Source organism: Anastrepha obliqua, chromosome 2 (genome assembly GCF_027943255.1).
Source record: "Anastrepha obliqua isolate idAnaObli1 chromosome 2, idAnaObli1_1.0, whole genome shotgun sequence".
NCBI lineage: Eukaryota > Metazoa > Arthropoda > Insecta > Diptera > Tephritidae > Anastrepha > Anastrepha obliqua.
Genome location: NC_072893.1, coordinates 124,273,254 through 124,286,753, shown reverse-complemented (window position 1 = coordinate 124,286,753; position 13,500 = coordinate 124,273,254). Strand labels below are relative to the sequence as shown.

The following is a 13,500-nucleotide window of genomic DNA, read 5'->3' as shown; positions in this document are numbered from 1 at the left end:
TACAACAATCAATACCCCATAATCAAATTACAATAATAAAAATATGAAGTAATAAAAAAAAAGTATTACCTACTTTCAACATTGAAAATTATTGACAACATTAAAAAAAATATTAATAAACATTTATAATCAAATATTATTGAAAAAATTCAATTTTTTAATATTGCCAACTATTGAAAACATTTCAAAAAATTGGATTCAAAAATTTGTTAATTAAAAAGTATTGAAAATATTAAAAAAAAGTCGTAAAAAACAATTAATAATTGTTTTTTAACATTAAAAAATATTGAAAAAAGCCTTGAAAAACTTTTTGTTTTTGTTTTTCCTTTAACTCCTCATAAGGCTTATTGAATGTGAAAAAAAAATTTAAAATAAATAAAAGTCTTAGCATATTTCTTAACTATTGAAAAATATTGAACACATAAAAAAATTTATAAAAATAATAAATATAATAATAAAAAATAATAATAAATAAAATTAATAAAAAATTTTGCAAATATTAGAAAAAAAGTTTGTAAAAAATTGTATTAGGAAAAAGTATTGAAGATATTAAACAAATTGATAAACTTTTTATAGTACTGCCGGCAAGAGATTTGAGGACCCTGTTGCGGTTTTGAACTTTAGTAGCAATGGCGGTTATGTGCGTAGAAAGGGAGAGAGAGCAAACTATCGAAAGCTACTCCCTAAATGTTAGCGTTTTTTTCTGTCGGAATTGGTGTGTCATCGGCTCAGATCTTTAGCTGTAGTTTGAGCTCCTTCGTTCTGGTGGTAAAGACAGCCGCCGTGAATTTAGTGAGGGAATGTTGGAGATTCCTCGCAATGAAAAAGCGAGAAAGGCTGGTGAGATAATCGTTCACTTTCGAACAGAGTCCATCGATGTCATTGCCCGGCGCCATTATCGAACAATCGTCAGTATAGGAGACCAGGGAGACTCCCTCCGGTGGCGGGAGGAGCTTCGATATGTAGAAGTTCTAAAGTAAGAGGTAATAGGACACCACCCTGCGGAACACCTTGATTTATCTTCCTCTGTTTTGAGTTTTGCCCTCGTAAGATGACTGATGATCGACTGTATAATGTCCCACGCCAGTCCGTTCTACGTAACTGGAACGACATCCGGCCAATGACGATTCAGCAGCATCCCCGGATACGTATGGGTAATGTTTATGCTGCTACAACAACAATAACAACAACTTTGTAATGTCATCTAGCAGCGTTGAGTGGCTGACTGTTTCGAAAGCCTTCTTCAGGTCCAGCGCTACTAGACAGTCCTCTCGCAGGGGCGTTTTTGGCTAAGCCCGCGGTTAATTTGGTAGTTCATTGGCGGTGAGTGCTGTGGTGGTGCTGTACAATCTTCGTAATCCATGCTAATATATGGCTGGGGGCAGGTGTTTCGTGTGGAGTGGGGGAGTAGGAGTAGGAGGGCTTCAAGAGTCTTCACTACAGAGGAAAGTGATCGATAAGATTCGTTCACACGACAATCGTTTCTACGTAGCCGGAACGACGCGAATTTATATCTGGTCAAGGACTGTTACTTCAACAGCATTCCTCGTATTCGCATAGGGAAGGTTTATGCGGCTACAACAACAACAACAATCGATAAGATTCCCATTGGTTGGCGGATTTCCCAGGTTTCAGTAGTGGGACCACTCTCCCTGCTTTCCATCAGTCAGGAATTATTAATCCTACTCCCAATGGACCCAAGTTTTTCAACATCAGCATGTTAAGTCCGTCAGGGTCAATAGCTTTAGTAGATTTTGTCTCCTTGTCTGAAAATTCTCTGCACCACCGAAACACATCGTCACTGATGAATTTGAATTTGAAGAATTTGAAGAAGAGGTCGAGCCAAGGAGCACCATGAGATTTGGTGACTCCTAAAACACTCAGGCTAAAAAGCCCATTATATTTAAAGCTCTGGAAAGGGGGTAGATAGTCAAGGAGGGAGGGAGAAAAGTATCAGAGAAAGAGATAGGAAAGAGTAGAGACAGAGATAGTTAGTCCTGTGAGAATTTTCCAGATTCTTTGGCAAATCTGTAAATATCCTCCAGTTTTAGAGAACGAATATTACTCATTCCCATGACATCGGAACCCAATACTCGTAGTCGCGCTCTGGCAAAGGCAGGACACTCACAGAGAAAGTGCTCAGTGCTATCCGCCTCCTCCAAGCATGACAGGCATACCGGGTCCTCGATGATTCCAATGGTGGTCATATGCTGACCCCATGGGTTGTGTCCTGTAATGATGCCGACCATCAACCGAATGTCTTTCCTTCTAAGTTTTAGTAGAAAGTTTGACAGTTTTCTGTTCGGACTTGTCACAAAACACTTTGCAGTTCTGCAGCGTTCTAGACCGGAACATCGCTCTTTATGTAGATTGCCTACATAATCGTTGATCCAATTCTTGATTCCTGCGGGACTGATTCCGATTATTGGCTCTGGCCCCTGTGGGGGCACCGCTGATCCACGGTTGGCCAGTTCGTCGGCAATTTCGTTTCCTTGAACACCGGAGTGTCCCGGAACCCATATAAGTTCAAGCCTGTTTTGTCTTGCGTCACTGATACTTTCAATGAAATTACATTCCAAAGAAAGCATTTGAATTTTAATTAATACATTTGTGTGTATATAGCATTGTTATATTTAAAAAAAAAAGTGTACTATACACCATAACTAAAGCTTAACAATAATGATATTGAAATTGTACGCTAGCTAGTTAAATTATTCAGCGACTGGCACCGCGTTCGCTTCATTGACCGCGTTCGCTTCATTGACCGCGTCACTCGATACCATAGCAATATCCTCTGGTAGTTCCACAGCCGTTTCCTTTACATCAGCAGTTACTTCTTTAGCCTCAGCAGCAATCGCTGCCGCTGCCGCTGCTGCAGCCGCAGCCTCTTTAGCCTTTTCATACTTGTTGACTTCTGCAAATAAGTAGTTATTTTTTTGTGTACATTATTTTGTTAGTTAGCAAGCAACACATTGACCTACCAAACTTGCTTATATCGGCACCCAGTAAACGCAGAACATGCACTGTCTCATTTGTATCTACATAGGCGCGTAAACTTGAAGAGCCGCGCCAGCCCACAAGAAATAGTGTGAAACGTGGATCTTCATATTTCAAAATGCAGCTGCCAACACCTGTGTTATACGGTATAAAATATGATTAAAATTTTAGAAAATTACAAAAAACCAATTAATTTTGCTACTTACCTAATTCCTTGCAACGCTCCTGTGTTTCCGGCGCTAGTTGCATCGTTGAAGGTGGCTTAGTTGGATCTGTGCAATTGAGCAGTAAAATTAAATCTTCTCTTGAGATTACTATACGACGAATTGCACCCATAAATGCGTTTGTCGTCTGCAGTCCTTCCTGCGCCAAACGAAACGGATGCGACGTGTGACGGTTCTCACAGCGCACAAATGTTTTCACACCTGTATTTATGATCTTAATTGTGTCCTCATTCAACAGCACCATATCACGTATGGGTTCGGAGCAGTAATAGATGTTTTTTTTCTTATCGGTGATGCAGCGTGTTAGCAAGCAACGCTTATTAAGCGTATCGTCGAGCGCAAAGAACGATTTCAACTCATCCCAATCGGCGTCCTGTTCCTCGAAGAATACATATGGATCTTCTTTATAACCGTGCAGACGACGACGCTTGCGTTGCGGTCCCCATGGCACAGATTTCTCTTCAATTGGTTGGCCATTCTCATCTAATTTTACTTCGGGTTTGGGTTTTTCGAGTAACGCTTTCAAATCGTTCTTCTCGAATGGCAATTGGCGACGTTTTTCAATGACAGCGACAAAGAAGCCACCAGAGTCTTGTAGGTGCGGCAACACGCGAATGCTGTATGGAAATTATGCTTATATTCTACACATAAACGTAATTTAGAAGCTTTTAACGTACCATTTTTCCAAACCGATTTTTTCAATTTGCTCCTTCGGCAGTGGAAACATGTTGGGTCTTATGACAGTGTGGTATTTCTCAGGCACCTCATCGAAACTGGTAAATACTTGATCAACTTCCTTCGTTGCTAGTTTCCAACTTGTCATGCCGGGCTTAAATTTCAAGCCTGGCACTAAATGCGCAGCATCCACAATTTCTAATGCACCATCTGCATCAGCAATAATCCGTTGCAACACAGCCTCATTTTCAATAGGATTTAGTGAACATGTCGAGTAGACCAAACGGCCACCGACGCTGAGCATTTCAGCGCCACGGCGTGTGATGCGGTATTGAATACTGAAAACAATTTTTTTTATATTAACATACATATATACATACAACTATTAAAGCATTAACTTACCCATGCAAATTATACGCCTGCGCTAAATTCCATTTCGTCCAAATGTCGGGATTTTTGCGCAGCGTACCATCGCCTGAACATGGAACATCGCACAAAATTTTATTGAATTTCAAAATGGATTTACTACCATCGGCTTCGGTTTGCTATTTATAAGCGAGATATTGATTATCGACATTTTCGTATACTTAAAATATTTCACTACACACCAGCAAATTTGGAAAGAAACTGCTGTCATGATTGGTTACCACAAAACAGGGTGAATTCAGCCTTTTCGCTTGATGTACCAACATGTAACAGCGGTTATTGTCTACATCATTTGCCACTACGAAGCCCGGTGGTATTTTATGCTTTTCCGGCGCACTATGAAGCGCCTCAATGAGCTGCGCCGTCTTCGAGCCCGGCGCTGCGCACATATCCAGCACTTTATCGGTTGGTTGTACATCCAATACTAACGGTGGTATCATCGAGACGGCCTCCTGGCGATTTATACTACCAGCATTTGTCTCAGTTATAAGAAAATTGTGCAAACGGAATAGTGGCTCCGAGCGGCGGATATCTTTGCGTGTCAATTGTAGCTGATAGGCCAAACCATCTGGATACCAAGGCAATGGTAATGGACGTTCTACCTCTTCTTTTGAAATGCCATGCAATTCGGCAACGCTATCCACATAGTCAGCAAACAACTCAGTCTCGATAATACCGAGTAAAGCTTTCGCTTCACCGCGAAAACCAGTCACACGGAATGTAACTGGCAGGTTATCGCGTATTTTGGTTAGAAATTGTTCCCATTCTGACTCATCAGCGCATATATTTTGCAGCTGATAGTATTTAATGAAAGCAGCATTATCACGTTTGATATCCTCGTAAGGTTCCTGGCGCACCGGCCTGGGGTCGACACCCTGCTATTTGACGAGTTGTCCATATTAAACAAGTTGTATTTATGTAAACTCTTATTACTACTTACATTCTCACGCTTTTGACGTTTCTTCGCTGCAAACGGATTCGATTTTCTGTTACGACCCATTTTATTTTATTTCAAATATAATATATTCCGTTGATCACAATTTATATAAAATATCTGCACTTGTCTCAAAATCGGGTCTGGATCGTTTGCTGAAGGCAAATACCAATGTAAACACGTGTTTACGAATTGCTTTGGCAATAGCTGCTGCATTTAGTGTTGCCAACTATTTATCGGCTGAGAAATTAGATGAAATGAATTAACGTTAAGGATCATTTTAATTTCGACTAACTATATACGTTTATTTCAACGTTACATTGTTTCCCTACGACTTTATGGAATATTCCAAGGTAAACCTACTGGTCGAGATAGTGGAAGGGGAAGACCTACTTCGTTTCGGAACTTTCGGGTCTTTAATTTCCGCCAATTAGCAATGGCACAAATGGTAAAATGTCTCGATCGCACGACAGTCGGTTCTACGTAACCGGAACGACCCGGATTTATATTCGGCCAAGGACTGTCACTTCAGCAGCATTTCTTGTATATGCATAGGGAGTGTTTATGCTGCTACAACAACAACCGTATGATAAAATATATAAGTGGAATTGGTTTAAAATTAAAAACAAGGTTAATTGGATATTGTTTCCATGGACGAAAATGGTTTACAATAGTGATGTAATAACGGCTTGATTTTTCATTGCGGAAATTCCAAAAGAACAATGAAATGTACACAAAACGAAAAACTTCAAAAGCATTATGGGGATAGGGGTAGTCAGAATTTTCAAAAAATGGGATTTTTTTTGCATTTGCTTAAGGTATAATATCTTAAAAATATTGTGTGAAAATTTGAAGTGGATCCGACAAATACTTTTCGAGTTATTTAACAATTAACAAAGGGCGCTCGGGCGCTTCGGAGCATTCGAGAGCAAGTAGCTAGCAGCAGCTGCAAGCAACCGACGCGCTAACGATAACATTCGAGAAGGTAGAATGCTACATAGGCGACAGCAAATCGATGTTGTGGAAGCTGCTATGACGGCTGAAGAACTATTATATGGACCAGGAATATGTGACACAGTCTCTCAACTATGTTTTTTGAACTGGTGATCACTGTAACTTAAAAACCGCTTGGTAGACCTCAATGAACTGTAAAAATAACTGTTTTTGAAAAACATAAAAAACTCATGCCTGATCGAAGGTTTTTTTCAAAAATTTCGATTTTTTTTAAACTTAATAACTTAATTGTTTTTTTTCTCGAAAATCTGAAAAATATTTCCTGAGGCTGCCACATTGCTAATTTATGAAATGAACAATAAAGAAACAAAAAATCTTCGATCAGGCACAAGATTATCATTATCTATTAATAAAACTAATTTCTCTTGGCTGATTGATTTTAGATGAATTTGAATTTTGTAAAATAAAGCAATTGATTAGAAAAAAAGATTATTGAAAATCATCTTTTTTCGGCCTTCTGACTACCCCTAACACCTCATGTCACTAACTTTTTTTGGTGTATTTTCAATTGTCTTGCGCAAACCCAAGGGATACATGCAGCTATCAAATCAAAGCATTCAGCAACCAGAGGCGTAAACCTCTTGGGTACAGATTTATTTGACAAAATAATTGCTTTTTTGTTTCCTTGGAGTAATAGATAAAAGCTATACATTTTACGCAAGAATTCATATTTCTAAAATATTTGTGACATATGTACAAATTACAAATTACAAAACAAAAACAATCTATAGACATATTAGGTCACAAAACACTCTATTATAAAAAATTATTTAATGAATTGCCAAGCATTATTAAAACCGAAAGTAATATTCCTGGTCGATTATATTAAATAAAATAATGTATAAAAGAATCGCAGCATTAAGCAAACCACATAAAAAGTTGCCATATTTATGAATTGACTATAGCATGAAGCTAAATAAATAAATAAACTACAAACTAAATTTAGAATAATCAATGTAATAAGTCAATGCCCGTCAGATATACCAGTTTTCTGTTCATGTACTTTTCGCCATGTTACTTCTTCCAATACAAATTTTCGCATTTTCCCATTTAGCGCTCTCGCTGCAAGTTTCTACTGACAAATTGGTGAACAAACTCATTATGATGCTCACACTCACCAACGTAAACATACACCCGTACGCCCGTATCAGCTAACACGATAAAACAATCATCTACAATACTATACAGAACGGTGGTGAAAATTCATTTTCATGGGACTCTCATTAGTTTCATCGTGACAGCTAATACGAGCGTACGTTTACGTTGGTGAGTGTGAGCACGATTAGTCGGTGGCCAGTATCGCACAGCTGTTTCGTTCGCCATTGTGAATGAATGGTTGAAAAATAAGAAGCATTCTAAATACTGCAACCAGTTTGTAAATGATTGGTTGTGAAAATTCTTTTGTAGTATTAAATATCCCAACTCGTGAAATATGAAAGTAACACAAAAAATTGAGTTTGACGAAGATGTCTCATCGATTTGTGAGTCTACGGTAAGTGATTACAGTGTCGCACATATAAATTTTGCCCATATCGCACGGTAAATAGTAACCACTAAACCAGTGCATTTGTTTGTAAACAATACTCTAACAGAAACATTCTTATTAATGTTATATATCAATTAGGGTGCGCTCACGGAAGGCTGCAGGCTACCAGTGCGTATGCACAAAACTGAAGACTGGCCACTTGCAGAAGTTGTAAGCATTAAGGATCTTGACGGCAAAAGACAGTTCTATGTGCACTATGTTGATTGTAAGAATATAGCTTAATATCTGTTAGAATTTTATTGTTATTAAAATGCGCTATGAATTCTAGTTAATAAACGGCTTGACGAATGGGTTACCGAAGAGGACGTAGACACACGCAAGGTACAATTCCCACGACGCGATGGTACTCAAACAGGTGCCAGCACAGGCGTAACTACACCAAAGAAACACCACTCATCTCTTCCAGGCAGCGTTTCAAGACCCACATCCCCGCAACCAGCTGCTAGCAATGAAATGGTAAATGGGAATGCTGTGTTAGCCGCAGCGTTGCAGAAGAAAATTAACCGCAAAAGGAAGGTATGCATAATAAACTTATTTCAAGTATTTGGTTTCAACAAACGGTTTAACTTTTCAGCTAAATTCTGTACCAGCGCCACCACTTGCCGTAGTGCCTGAAATACCGCCACCTATTATAACACCCGCGCCAACGCCCGCACCTATTGTTGTTATACCCACCACCCCAGTGCCGGTGTCTGTGTCTGAGGAAGCTTCACAAGATGGCAAAAATGCGACACCCCGCCAATCAGGCAGCATGGTTATACATCAGGATGATGTAGTGACGCGCATGAAAAATGTTGAAATGATCGAATTGGGCAAACACCGAATAAAACCCTGGTATTTCTCACCGTATCCACAGGTAGTTAAGTGTTGTAAATGTTTGTATAAAAATATCAAATCACTAAATCAATATCATTTACTAAAAAGGAATTATGCCAAATGCCGTGTATTTACATATGTGAGTTCTGCCTAAAGTACCGTAAAAGTCGGAAATGTCTTGAACGCCATTTAGCGAAATGCAATCTTAGGCATCCGCCTGGCAATGAGATCTATCGTAAACACACGATTTCTTTTTTCGAAATTGACGGACGTAAAAATAAAGTCTACGCCCAAAATTTATGTCTACTGGCCAAACTCTTTCTGGATCACAAAACACTTTATTACGACACCGACCCTTTTCTGTTTTATGTTATGACTGAATTCGATTCGCGTGGCTTCCACATAGTCGGCTATTTTTCAAAGGAGAAAGAGAGCACAGAGGACTACAATGTTGCTTGTATACTTACAATGCCTCCGTATCAGCGTAAGGGTTACGGCAAACTATTAATTGAATTCAGCTATGAGCTTTCCAAGTTTGAAGGGAAAACTGGTTCGCCAGAAAAACCCCTGTCAGATTTGGGCTTACTTTCGTATCGTTCCTATTGGGCGCAAACAATTTTGGAGATTTTCATAAGCCAAAAGCCAACGAGCGATGGCGAGAAACCAACCATTACAATCAAGTATGAAAATATCGTTAATTTATTGTTAAATTTTTAATTTTATATTTCTACATACTCTAGTGATATCTGTGAATGCACTTCCATCAAGAAAGAGGATGTTATATCAACATTACAAAATTTGAATCTTATCAACTATTACAAAGGCCAGTATATAGTTTGCATCAGTCGAGACATAATTGATCAACACAAAAAAGCAATGGACAAACGTAAAATTCGCATCGATTCCAAATGTCTACACTGGACGCCCAAAGATTGGTCTAAGCGCTCCAAGTGGTAAATCTAAGCTCTTATATTTTAAGTGAAAATTTGTTTATTAAAAGTATTAAGATATACATATTTAAAACAGAAAGTACCTAGCCTTATACCCCTTAGTTGCCCTAATACCACATTATATGATGATTTTCCCCGCCTTTATTTATTCTCTCTTTTCCGCTCCACCGCTGAAAATGCTAGAAACTATGTTTGAAATGCGCACGTTTAGTATGCCATCTTTCCATCAATCAGTTAATCATACAATGCAAATCAGCACGCAATTAATAAAGTGAAGCCAATAAATTACTTATTCGTAAATAAATTTCGCAATGGTGTTTTCTTTAGCCTGTTTTCACCAACTTCCCCTACAAAGTTGTCCAGGCTTTGCAGCGTTGCCGTCTCAATAGTGGCATCCACAGTTTCGGCAGACGTTTGTATGGCACGCACAGTGGTTTTGCTCTCAGCCAATTCTCGTTTCAATTGCTTTAGTTTCTCATGTGTTTTGCAAGCGCTCAATTTATCCCTGCATTGTACAACGTCTACTTCATTGATTGACTCCATCATATCACCAGAGGCTAGTTTACGTGCCGCAGCATCGATTTCGTTATTCGCGGCTGTAACTGTTGCAATCGGTAAGGGATTATCGGTTAACAAAGCACAACGTGTAGCAGCTAAAGTCGTTAGCTTCACGTACTTGGCATATAATTGTAAATAATTTTCTTTAACTTCCAAATACTGTCGAGTTTTTTCGTCCACTTGGCGCTTAATATTCGTCTCATCGTCACGAAACCGACGTAAAGTCTCCAAGTAGAGCAAATACTGGATATCCTCCATTCCAGTATTGTCGGCGCTAGGTGAAACGGAGGCCGCACTGCTGGCGGATGTTGGTGTCGCACTTGTGCCGGACATTTTGAAAAATGTGAAATAAAGAAATTTTAATCTAAACTCAATTGGCGGCAAAACGTTTCAATTTAACTAACACAGTGACAGCAACTAAAAGTGGCGCCTGGCCGAAAACGGCTTATTTATTTTAAACTCCAAAGAACGGGAAATTACCAAGGCGAATTGAATACCTTGGGTGGCGCTCAAGGTGGATTTATTAAGGTGACAGTATTCACCCAGCTGAATTTTTCGCCGTAGGTATGGCTTACGTCAAAATGATATGCTTTGTTTGTATGTATTGGTATGTTTACATTCGTATGTTTACATTTGATTACTGATTTTGACGTGATGCTTGGACCAAACGCAACAACAAATACATGTTGGGTTTTACTTATATGTGTTTGCTGTCACCTGTAATAAATTCGCCTTGGTGGCGGTCTAACAAAACAGTTCCATTATTTTTCGCTATTTTGACAAGTCTGACGTTAGCTCCTTTCCCAACAAGGAGAAATGGCGCTTTAACAAAACAGTTACTTTTTATGGCGACTTTGAGAATTCTGACGTCAGCTCCCTTCCCAATGCAAAACAAACAAAAGGAGGAGAAATTACATGCTTGTAAAAATTCAGTGAATAACTTGGTAATATTGTGATTTGTGAGATTTGAAAGGAACAAACTAATGAAATCGAAATACCGTGTGTAAAATTGTGAAAGCACAAATGAATATAAAGCATCCAAATGCAGTTTTTTGCATTTTTATGCGGAAGACGCCGTGGCTAGAAAGTATGTGTTGGCTGTTTCCATTCCTTTCGCCTACTCTTCTTCACAAACAAGTAATTCCCCTTCCTTTTGTTTGTTCATTGATGAACTCTTACGACTCGGCGAATTCGGAAGGCGCAATCTTCTTCTCTATCATTCTTGACATTAAATATATACTTTCGGAAGTGTTTAATCTTATTCTGTTCTCACATAAATTTTGCAGGTATACGATAGTATTTTCGTAATGTCGGCATATAAATGTTACTTAATTTTTTTAAGAAAATATACTATTTTTATCATATTAGAAAACCTTGATTCTCTATTGACATCAGACTCAAAAATGTCACATAATGCAACCCTTTACAATATTATTTCCTTACACTTCCCATCAAGTAACTTTGACAGTTGAATTTGTCAATTTCTGTTGACGTTCCTTTTGCACAAAATTTTCGCTGTTTAACTCGTGGCGTGTGTATTCTCAATTTTTTCTGCTTAATTATCCGCACAAAAGGTGAAATCATTAACTAAATTGTAGTTTTCCACAATTATCAACCAATAATTGAAACTTTTGTGTATTTAGATGCCCGGCGTTGACACAATTAAATCTTCTTGGGCCGATGAGGTCGAGCTCGACTATGGCGGTCTGCCTCCTACCACTGAGACCGTTGAAAACGGCTACAAATACGTCACAGAATATAAGTACAATAAAGATGACAAAAAGGTAAAAGTTGTGCGCACTTATAAAATTTCCAAGCAAGTTGTGCCAAAAACTGTAGCTAAACGGCGCACTTGGGCGAAATTTGGTGATTCAAAGAACGACAAACCCGGCCCAAATTCACAAACAACTATGGTGTCTGAAGAAATATTCATGCAATTTCTCAACTCCAAAGAAGAAGAGAAGGCCAATGATCAACTACTTGATCCTTCAAAGAACATTGCCAAATGTCGTATTTGTAATGGTGAGCATTGGTCCGTGAATTGTCCGTACAAAGGCACAGCTATGGATACGAATTTAATGGAAAAGAAGGCTGCAGCTGCTGCGACAGCAGCGGTCGAAGCGCCCAAATCCGGAAAGTATGTGCCACCCTTCCTAAAGGACAGTCAGAAAGGTGGATTAGGCATGCGTGGACGTGATGATACCGCCGCTATCCGTATTTCCAATTTGTCTGAGTCGATGACAGAGGCCGATCTGGATGAATTGGTAAAGAAAATTGGTCAGCATAGCAAAATGTATTTGGCGCGTGACAAGAACACTGGGCTGTGCAAAGGTTTTGCTTATGTACATTTCAAACAACGGAAGGATGCCGCTGCTGCTATTGAAATTCTCAATGGACATGGTTATGATCACTTGATTTTAAATGTGGAATGGTCGAAGCCACAGACCAACTGATCGATAATGACAAAGGATGCAAAGTTAGCCAGAGAACAGCAACAGCAGAAACAATATTAAAATAGTTTTATATTATGAAAAGAAAATTTTCTCATATACGAGTATATTTAGAATTTCATTCACTGTCTTACAGTAAGGGATACTAATTGCAAAGGCATAATGAATTATCAAATAAATAATCAAATTATAGGTATAAAACTAGATTTGACAACTATTTGTTAATCTTAAGAGATTTACTATTTCTGAAAGGAGAGTGCAAACCAGCAATTCGTAATATATCAGCCAAATATTGAGCACGATAAGAGAACTATATGCTGCGCCATTGGGTAGACGTGGTTTGATTACCCATTTTATATTCCAGCCCTAATAGACAAAAATTGAATACAACCGCGCTAATTTGACTTCGTACCGTTGTCAGGGAAGTTGGTGCCGGACTACCACTCGGAAGTGTCCAGGATCGTATGTCCGGGCATGAGACATCAAAACTGTGTTCCAATAGCGGTCGTCCCTCGGCAGACAATGGTGAACCTGTTCGTACTTTTTGAAAGCAATAAAAAAATGCACTTGCTGTTATTTTTTTACTTTTTTTCAATTAGTTTTTTTTTTAACTACTTTTCTTTCCATGAAATTAAATCAATTTTATTCACATTTCTTAAAGTAACCGCCAATAAAATAAATTATCTTGCAATACCGCATTGCTCCAATTTTCTCCTTTATTTTTTCCCTAACTCGAACTTTCGTCCAGGTATTAACTTCCACCAACATAAGGCAATTTCTGGAGTTGCATTCCGGTTCCAATAGTGACACGCAGAGATGAAAGTAAATTAATCACGTCTCTTATTCGCCTCATCATATTTTTGCCAATGCATCAAAGGCATCACTTCGCTGTAGGCATTTAATTCATCAC

At 38.6% G+C, this 13,500-nt stretch overlaps 4 protein-coding genes across 5 annotated transcripts; 2 read left to right on the top strand and 2 right to left on the bottom strand.

The window, feature by feature from the left end:
- Nucleotides 1-2,711: 2,711 nt before the first annotated feature.
- Nucleotides 2,712-5,444, bottom strand: LOC129238401 (tRNA (cytosine(34)-C(5))-methyltransferase). The gene is made up of 7 exons (XM_054873425.1): nucleotides 5,263-5,444; nucleotides 4,505-5,200; nucleotides 4,299-4,441; nucleotides 3,899-4,234; nucleotides 3,204-3,838; nucleotides 2,982-3,131; nucleotides 2,712-2,914 (listed from the first exon to the last, which is right to left on the bottom strand). The coding sequence occupies exons 1-7, from the start codon at nucleotides 5,320-5,322 to the stop codon at nucleotides 2,712-2,714; spliced, it is 2,223 nt and encodes a 740-aa protein (XP_054729400.1). The 5' UTR covers nucleotides 5,323-5,444.
- A 2,170-nt stretch (nucleotides 5,445-7,614) lies between these two features.
- Nucleotides 7,615-9,886, top strand: LOC129238794 (histone acetyltransferase Tip60). Of its 2 annotated transcripts, XM_054873982.1 has the most exons (7): nucleotides 7,615-7,762; nucleotides 7,895-8,021; nucleotides 8,085-8,332; nucleotides 8,391-8,672; nucleotides 8,741-9,312; nucleotides 9,373-9,585; nucleotides 9,766-9,886. In XM_054873982.1, coding segments are annotated over exons 1-7 (1,503 nt in total). In that variant the 5' UTR covers nucleotides 7,615-7,702; the 3' UTR covers nucleotides 9,767-9,886. The 2 variants fall into 2 exon arrangements, with proteins under 2 accessions (XP_054729957.1, XP_054729956.1); XM_054873981.1 differs by having other exon boundaries at nucleotides 9,373-9,886.
- LOC129238795 (augmin complex subunit dgt4) lies at nucleotides 9,331-10,585 on the bottom strand. Its single transcript, XM_054873983.1, has one exon. It carries the CDS (start codon nucleotides 10,471-10,473, stop codon nucleotides 9,868-9,870), a length of 606 nt encoding a protein of 201 aa, XP_054729958.1. The 5' UTR covers nucleotides 10,474-10,585; the 3' UTR covers nucleotides 9,331-9,867.
- Nucleotides 10,586-11,590: 1,005 nt separating this feature from the next.
- Nucleotides 11,591-12,796, top strand: LOC129238880 (eukaryotic translation initiation factor 3 subunit G-1). The gene is made up of 2 exons (XM_054874103.1): nucleotides 11,591-11,714; nucleotides 11,784-12,796. Exon 2 carries the CDS (start codon nucleotides 11,784-11,786, stop codon nucleotides 12,591-12,593), a length of 810 nt encoding a protein of 269 aa, XP_054730078.1. The 5' UTR covers nucleotides 11,591-11,714; the 3' UTR covers nucleotides 12,594-12,796.
- The last annotated feature ends 704 nt before the right edge of the window (nucleotides 12,797-13,500 follow it).